At 31.0% G+C, this 8,214-nt stretch overlaps 2 protein-coding genes and 2 long non-coding RNA genes across 4 annotated transcripts; 1 reads left to right on the top strand and 3 right to left on the bottom strand.

The window, feature by feature from the left end:
• Positions 1 to 93: 93 nt before the first annotated feature.
• On the bottom strand, positions 94 to 2,252 carry LOC112903925 (serine/threonine-protein kinase PRP4 homolog). The gene is made up of 4 exons (XM_025974734.1): positions 1,893 to 2,252; positions 1,268 to 1,536; positions 962 to 1,147; positions 94 to 98 (listed from the first exon to the last, which is right to left on the bottom strand). Exons 1-4 carry the CDS (start codon positions 2,234 to 2,236, stop codon positions 94 to 96), a joined length of 804 nt encoding a protein of 267 aa, XP_025830519.1. The 5' UTR covers positions 2,237 to 2,252.
• A 40-nt stretch (positions 2,253 to 2,292) lies between these two features.
• On the bottom strand, positions 2,293 to 4,095 carry LOC112904521. The gene is made up of 5 exons (XR_003231152.1): positions 3,847 to 4,095; positions 3,679 to 3,769; positions 3,402 to 3,525; positions 2,373 to 3,304; positions 2,293 to 2,304 (listed from the first exon to the last, which is right to left on the bottom strand). It is a non-coding gene; the product is annotated as an uncharacterized LOC112904521 (long non-coding RNA).
• Positions 4,096 to 4,104: 9 nt separating this feature from the next.
• On the bottom strand, positions 4,105 to 6,060 carry LOC108744681. The gene is made up of 3 exons (XR_001938996.2): positions 5,566 to 6,060; positions 5,100 to 5,486; positions 4,105 to 4,742 (listed from the first exon to the last, which is right to left on the bottom strand). It is a non-coding gene; the product is annotated as an uncharacterized LOC108744681 (long non-coding RNA).
• A 259-nt stretch (positions 6,061 to 6,319) lies between these two features.
• On the top strand, positions 6,320 to 7,949 carry LOC108744679 (inositol monophosphatase 1). Its single transcript, XM_018480565.2, has 3 exons — positions 6,320 to 6,555; positions 6,613 to 7,115; positions 7,168 to 7,949. Exons 1-3 carry the CDS (start codon positions 6,421 to 6,423, stop codon positions 7,427 to 7,429), a joined length of 900 nt encoding a protein of 299 aa, XP_018336067.1. The 5' UTR covers positions 6,320 to 6,420; the 3' UTR covers positions 7,430 to 7,949.
• The last annotated feature ends 265 nt before the right edge of the window (positions 7,950 to 8,214 follow it).

Consider the following 8,214-nt stretch of genomic DNA (forward strand, 5'->3'; position numbering starts at 1 on the left):
ATTATATTTCTAAATAATAAATGTATTTTCATTGTATTATTCTTTAGTATTTAAATAAATAAATAAATGAAGTATGTGTTTTTAATTTTGTCCTTAGTCTTAAACAACAGTAAAGAATAAAATAGCATAAATACTATAAAAAGAAAGAAAATTGTGTCAATTTTTGAAAATTACCAGAGCCATCATATGCTTACGAGCTGAACAATTTGAAAAAAAGCTGAAGTTAATCCCGCGCTTTAATTCTGAAAAAGATCCAATGCAACTTATGCTCTCCTAATACAAATCTTGAAATTTATGAAAATTTTCGATTTTAAACCAAATACGAGGGTTAGTGAAAAAGTAATGGAAAAATCAAAAATTGTTTTTTGAAATTTGGTTGTTCCATAACTTTCTGACCAGCCCTCGTATATGACGCAAAACTGAAAATTTTGTTAAATCTGAAAATTTGTATTAGGAGAGCATAAGTCGCAAGAGGTCTTTTTCAATTTCAAAAAAGAATTTTTTGAATAACCCTGGTATTTGGCTCAAAATCGAAATTTTTCATAAATTTCAACATTTGTATTAGGAGAGCATAAGTCGCAAGAGGTATTTTTCAAAGTACCAATTTTTAGCGCGGGATCAGCTGTATAGCATTCGTTTTTCGTTTTCAGCGCTAAAAATCGGTACTTTGAAAAAGACCTCTTGCGACTTATGCTCTCCTAATACAAATTTTCAGATTTAACAAAATTTTCAGATTTGCGATATATACGAGGGTCGGTCGAAAAGTTTTGGAAAAAATACTTTTAAAAAGACCTTTTGCTACTTATGCTCTCCTGATACAAATTTTCAGATTTAACAAAATTTTCAGTTTTGCGTTATATACGAGGGCTGGTCGAAAAGTTTTGGAAAAAATACTTTTAAAAAGACCTTTTGCGACTTATGCTCTCCTGATACAAATTTTCAGACTTAACAAAATTNGTACATGCGGCAGACCACATATCTATAGCGTAGTCGTACGCTATACCCAAAATGATCTCAGGAGCTCGGTAAAATCTTGACACAAGGTAGGGCGTTATTTCGTTGTCGGTTATGTATGAGGCCGAACCGAAATCGCATAATTTTAGTACTAACTTGCTCTCATTTACCAAAATATTGTCCGGTTTGATATCTTAAAACAAATTATATGCAATAAATATTAAAAAAATATCACAATTAATGTGGTAAAAATGTAACGTACCATCGATATACACCACGCCTAAAAATAAGAAAAACAGAAAAATAAACTTACCAGCATGTAAGACACCGGTTTTTTTAAGTAGTTTTAACGCTAGTAGTAGCTGTTGTGTATAACTTCTGACAGCTTTTATATGCAAACCAACGTTTTTACCGTATTTTTTTAACACTTCTCTAAGATTCATAGACAAGGGTTCAAACACTAAACACAGATGTTGCTTGTGGAAAAAATGTCTAAATAATCTTAGACAATGGAACCTGTCTTCAGCATCTGCATCATTTAGTTTTTTTAACACTTCCAGTTCTTTAAGACCAGTCTTATGCCTGCAACAATTTTTTATCTAATCTATATCTATACATCTATATATACATATAAATAAAATTGAACTATCTATCAGTAATATCGAAGTAAGCGTTCTTTTTAAAATCATAGGGTGACTCGTACGCTATTAAAACACAAACGATCTTTAAACATTTTTAGTTTACTGTCTGTATGGGCTAATTTTTTGGTTTGCTTGTTTGTTTATTTGTACGGAATAATCATTGAAACGGCTGAATCGATTTCGATGGCTTTTTTTTACGTGGAAAAATATTATTAAATGCTTAATAAAATTGATTTGAAGATATTTTGCTACTAGATGCCCATCGGGAACAATTTTTGATCACATAATGACACTTACATGATTTCGTTATTTCTAATTATTTTTACAGCTACATCCTGGCTGCCTCTTGCTTGATCTCTGGCTCTAACGACACTACTGAAAACACCCTGTCCAGTATGACCATAAACAGTGTATCTATTGTCCAAATTTTCCCCTATTCGTACCCTGTAATAACCTTCTGTATCATCCCAGTTATCAGTCAGAGAGGGGTTATCATAAGCACTGCCCTTGTGTGTTATATTACTTGGGGACTGAAACAGGTAAATGTTAAAGATAAAAATGTATATGAGTAGAATCAAAACCAATGAGGCGAAACGATGGTGTTGGTTTTGCATTGGAATAAAAAACTTTTCAAGCCTCATTGGCTCTGATTTTCGACTCACATCTAAACTAAGCGAATATATATATATATATATANTCCAGCGTCGATCTGAAACAGATACGGTAGTAATAGATTAATAAAGAGCAATTAAAATTAACTATTATCAAGTTTCTCACCTTAATTAACTGTAGACTGCTACCTCTCAATGTTTGCATGTGTAAAAAGCAAACCAAATCCAGAATACCACGGCAGAAAGTCTGTTGCTCAAATAAGTCTCCAGTTGCTTCCACTCATCGGTTGAAAATTAACTGCATAGGTTGCGAGGTGAAGACACAAATAGTAAATCAAAACCAAGTTCAGAAACGAAAACACCCATGTAGACATTAGCCGTTTCAGTACAGCCAAACTGAACTCATTTGTTCGATAATCTGTAGAGATGGACAAAAAAATGTATTAATTACACTATAAGTAAGGAAAGAATTAAAAACCCCTAACAATAAGCACCAAGAAGCAAATAAAATTGCTGAATCATAATAAAATGGCGACAAACGTTATTGACACCATGACCATAGATCATGACATAAATATGGATAGTCATAGACGCACGATAATACGTCAATTTATACTCTCAACCATAGACATATAATAATATAGCAGTATAAGTCGATGATCTCAACAATAGATTTTTAAAAAAATGAAATACCGTAGATACACGTTAACCTCAATTTATACTGTACAAAAGATAATTGTTTATTAGTAAGACATAGAGAGCAACTAATATGATGTCATGCAGGAAGTAGCAGAAGTAGTAGTCTCCAAGTGTAATGGTCAAGTCAAATCCAAGAGGAAATCCACACTTGTTTCAGTCCTTTCCAAACTAATTTCCCGTTGCCTCCTCCTCGAAAGTTCAAAATTAACTCCATAATGTTGCAAAGTGAAGACATCAATAGCATATATTACTTCAGTAGCATCAAAATTAACTGCAATTCCTTCCCTTTTGTTGGATAATCTATACAAACGGGCACTTTCAAAGCAAGTAAATCTGTAAAATTCACACTGATGGAAACGTTAGCTCCACATTAATTCAGTTATGCTAATTCTGCCATTTCTGAAAAGTTGTCAAGTTATCTAATGACAGTAACAAACGTCTACGAAATTGAGGTCTGGGACCTCATTTACTGTTTTTAATTGATACTATTCCTTACCAGTTCATTCATTGTTATAAATCCTTCCTTTAGCAATGCCACACTGTCTCTGTTCCAAATGAAACAAAGGCACTGTCATGCTTTCTTTCGACACACGTGCAGCTATTTTCTGGAGTGAATGTTCCTGTAAAATGAAATCTTATTGAAGAGTATTCACATATAATGGAGGCTCTCTAGAGGATGACGTGCATAATATAATGCTAAAGTTAATATCACATTAAATATAATATGTAATTGTGGCAAATAAATAAATATATATTTTAGTACGTATGCTCACCTAAATTAACTACAAGATCCTCCAAGATGAAAAAATTTGCTTTTCAGTGGCATCAGAATGAACATTCTTCCACTTTTAATTTATTGTCAATCTGAAAAAATAGAGAATAAAATTGAATAAACTACACCTTAAAATAATTAAAACACGAAATATAATGAAAATACGCACCGGAAAGTAACATTGCAAAATTTTAAAAATGGCGACGAAACGTCGCTTTTAACACAAAATGGCAAGATGAACAAAACGCATAAGATTCATAACATTTTTTTCAGGAGTATTCTTCTTCACTTCCACAGAAATTTTAATCGTTTTCTTCAAATTTTTGTTCTTTATGAATTCTCTTGACCGAATCGACAATGTAATGGTAGTGGCGCTATAAACGCCAAAAGTATTTTCAGAAAAAATTTAAATAAAATCAAGGTATTACTTCGACATTTCATTATAAAAAGAAGTTAGATAGACGTATGTACTATATATTCTCACCTTTGTTAGCTGCAGACTATAATGTTCTAAAATTCAAACATGCAAAAAACCATACAAATTTGGAAAGAAATAACGGCGTTTTAATGGTGAAGTTAGAGACAGGTGAAAGGAAAAATAATTGATGTGCATGTTATTAATGTACCATTAGTTATTAATCAAAATAAACATCTCTTATGTTCAAAATTCAATGATTTAATACTCCTTGTTCCTTGACTTCTTATCCTCTTACTCAGGTTAATATATACAAAAATTAAAATAAATGCTCCATCTCTTTTATTATGTTAACTTTAACACTGTCAGAAAGAATCAAGTTGTATATTAATTCTGCTGCTGTTTGTTGACATTTCCGAAATAATGTTTAAAACTTAACTATTAAAAGAGCATTACAAATGTCCAAGAACTTGACCTTTCTGGAATCTCATCCATTATTTTTAATTGATATTGTTACTTACCCACTCGTTCCCAACCAAAAAAGAGCCATTTTTCTTTAGGACTTTAAGTACTGCTATTTTGTTGAGTAAAGGAGGGCTGATACAATCTATTCTGCATAACATATGACATCCAAAGTTTTGAAAATATTCCTGTAAAATGAAATCTTATGAAAGATATTTGTTTACAGTATAGGTGTTACCTATATATACAATCTAATTTACATTGAACCATATCAATTTTAATTTAAATATATTTGCATAATGTTGCTAAGAATTATTTACTAGATTAAAAAATATTAAGATATAAATAGCATACAATTAGGATCTGTACTAAGAACATGATAACAGAATACTAATGTTTTTATTAGAAACAAAGGGATAAACTTTCAATTTATACAAAAAGTAACTTTAAAGAAGCTTATCACTTATCCTTATTGCCTTTGACTTTAAGTTACAAATGTTTAAGAAATTGAAGTTTTACTGTTTTTAATTGATACTGTTACTTACCAGTGCATTCATTGTCATAAATCTTTCCTTTAGCAATGGCACACTGTCTCCATTCCAAATAGAAAGAAAGTACTTCATGCTTTCTTTGGGAGTACAGGTGCAGCTACTTTCTGGAGGGTATGTTCCTGTAAAATGAAATCTAATGAAATAAGAGTATCCACATATAATTTAGAAAATTACGTGCATAATACAATGTTAAAGTTAATTCAAATAAATATACTTGGACTAGATTTGTAATTGTGGTAAATAAATAAAATATGTATATTATAGCATGTATGTTCGCCAAAATTAACTATATTATCCTCAAAGATGAAGAGCACACTACAGTAGACGATTTACTTCTCAGTAGCATCAAAATGAACTCTTTCACTCTTATTTATCGTCAATCTTTAAAAATAAAGAAAAAAAAAACGGATAAACTAAATTATTAAACAATTAAAACATGAAATAGAATGAAGATACGCACCTAGACGCAAGTAAAGCTGCAAAATCTTAAAAATGGGGACACCAAGCAGCATTCAAAGATAATAGATTTACAAAGTGAAAAGGGTAGCATTTAATGTAAAATAGCAACATGAATTCTCCTAGATTCAAAAAAATTTTAAGAGATGTTTTCTTTGAATTTTTGTTCTTTATGATTTCTTGTGACGGAATCATAGATAATAGATACACAAATGGACGGAATCAATACATGTAGTGGCGCTATAAACGCCAATTGGGTATGCAAAAGAAGGAATTGCAATAAGCAGAACATTAAGATAAAGAAGTATTTTCATAACGGGTTTTTTTCTTGACTGGTCCATCAACATTCTGAAAGACGTAGGGTGGTAACAGATGAATTAAAAGTAATTAAAATTAATTATACAGGGATTACATCTATGGAAGAATTTGGGATACAAATAATGTGTGTGTATATAATAAGTAAATCACTTGATCTACCGATTACCCTTTGTAGATCTATTATCTATGATCTACCGTTTCTGTACAAGTGAACTACAGCAATTATATGCCAAGTTGGCTGTAACAATAATAAGAACTACATAATTAAAATTAATTAATCCCAAAAACTAATACGTCTAATTTTTAATTTTATCATAAAAATCCAGAAAGAATTTATTTTTTTTGCTTACCTATTTTCTCTGTTACATTTACTAATCAATCAGCAAAATCGATTATATGTAAGCCAGTAGATAAGATGGCTATAAACAAAAGAGTATGTTTAGAAAGGATCGAGGATTATGAAACTTTTGACAAATTAAATTAAACAAGATATGATAAGATTAACATGAAGGTTCTGGAAAATTTGAAAAATCAATAATTAATGTCATGTACGTTCTACAATTTATTACAGTCACATGCAAGTGAACTACGTAAGTGTTTTTACCAAAGCTTGAAGATGTCTTCTAGCGCCCCTTTCTATAACACCGTTTTAAATTTAACAAAACAAGCTGGAAAGGTAATTAATAATGTATGGAAAAACAAGACACTTCAGTTAATTTAACCAAATTTTTAGTTAATTAGAGAGAGAATTTCGCAGCTTAATAAAAACGTCGAAACAAAATCATGTGAAATTGATTTTGTGACTGAAACTGATCAGGAAGTAGAAAAATTATTAATTGACGGTTTGAAGCAAGCATTTCCTGACCATCAATTTATCGGTGAAGAGTCGGTTTCATCAGGTGAGCAATGCAACTTGACTGAAATTCCGACATGGATAATAGATCCTGTGGATGGTACCATGAACTTTGTCCATGGATTTCCACATTCTTGTATCTCCATTGCTCTTTTTATCGACCGACAACCGGAAATAGGAATAATTTATAACCCTATGTTAGAGCAACTGTTTACTGCTCGAAAAGGTGAAGGGGCATTTTTAAATGGAAAACCGATAAAAGTTTCACAACAGCAAAACCTTTCTAATTCACTTGTTATGCTAGAAAACGGTACCAGTCGTGATTCTGAAAAATTGAAGATTATACTGGAAAATCAGAATATTCTCTTACCACAAGTACATGGGTAAGGCACTTGTATAGAATATAACATAATCATAGCATAATTAAAAATTTAGGACTAGATCATTGGGGTCATGTGCATTAAATATGGCAATGGTAGCAATGGGCGCCGCTGATGCTTACTTTGAGTTTGGTATTCATATTTGGGACATTGCAGCAGGAGAACTGATTATTAATGAAGCTGGAGGAGTTGTTGTGGACCCTGCAGGAGGGCCCATTGATCGTATGTCACGGAGAATGTTATGTGCAGGCTCCAGCGCTTTAGCTGAGGAGATATCACAAAAGATTGTACAATATTACCCACAACCAAGGGATTAAAAAATAGAGTACTTGAAATGAAAATAGTAGAAAAATACAAATATCTCAGGATTTAAAAACTAAACGGTATTCATGATGAAGGAAATTTTAAAATACTTTTGAACCTTCTATTATGTTCTAAGAGATTTTGAAATTATTTTTAAATTTATCCAATGAAGGCACACTGTTGCAAGAGGGGGCTTCCTTAAGAATTATTTTTTCGATTTTAAACGTTACATTTATTGTTTTTTAAGTCACTCTTAATTAACTTATCAGTATTTATTTCTGCTACCCCTTTAGCAATGGTCTATAATGTGAATATCTATTTCAGTTTTTAAATTGACCCCATAATTACTATCAATCGTTGTAAGCCATAATTATTTTACTTTTATATGTTTCTATTGATATTACTAACATGAAGTTTTTTATTACTTTTTGAAGTATTTATTCAATATAATAGGTACCTAAAAATTATTATACTCTAAATTTTGTTGCTTGAATAATACCGACGTTGGTTAATAAAAATGAATGTTTAAGAGTTTTTTTTTCGTGGTTTAATTCAATATAGTAAAATTAAGACCAAATGGGAATTAGATTCGTCCTAAATGAAGTTCGATTCGCATACAGGCGGTTCTGTACCAACCTAATGGATACGTTAAAGTTTACGAAAATTTTCATTAATTCTGATCTTTTTCATAATTTTCGATTCAGTGGTTTGGGAAACATACTTTTTTATACGCAATTTTAAAAACAACTCTCAAAATATCTTAGCTCTTTTTCAGCTTCTACAAAATTATTGTTAATTG

The sequence above is a fragment of the Agrilus planipennis genome, unplaced genomic scaffold (genome assembly GCF_000699045.2).
Source record: "Agrilus planipennis isolate EAB-ADULT unplaced genomic scaffold, Apla_2.0 scaffold16, whole genome shotgun sequence".
Lineage (NCBI taxonomy): Eukaryota > Metazoa > Arthropoda > Insecta > Coleoptera > Buprestidae > Agrilus > Agrilus planipennis.

Bases quoted from the DNA above. Each gene is read 5' to 3' on its own strand.
- LOC112903925 (XM_025974734.1), bottom strand. From the start codon at position 2,236: ATGAGGCTTGAAAAGTTTTTTATTCCAATGCAAAACCAACACCATCGT. The intron at 1,537-1,892 runs GTAAGTGTCATT...AAATTGTTGCAG, and splicing joins ATTAGAAATAACGAAATCAT to GCATAAGACTGGTCTTAAAG. The intron at 1,148-1,267 runs GTAAGTTTATTT...ATTTGTTTTAAG, and splicing joins AACCGGTGTCTTACATGCTG to ATATCAAACCGGACAATATT.
- LOC108744679 (XM_018480565.2), top strand. From the start codon at position 6,421: ATGTCATGTACGTTCTACAATTTATTACAGTCACATGCAAGTGAACTA. The intron at 6,556-6,612 runs GTAATTAATAAT...CCAAATTTTTAG, and splicing joins TAACAAAACAAGCTGGAAAG to TTAATTAGAGAGAGAATTTC. The intron at 7,116-7,167 runs GTAAGGCACTTG...TTAAAAATTTAG, and splicing joins CTCTTACCACAAGTACATGG to GACTAGATCATTGGGGTCAT.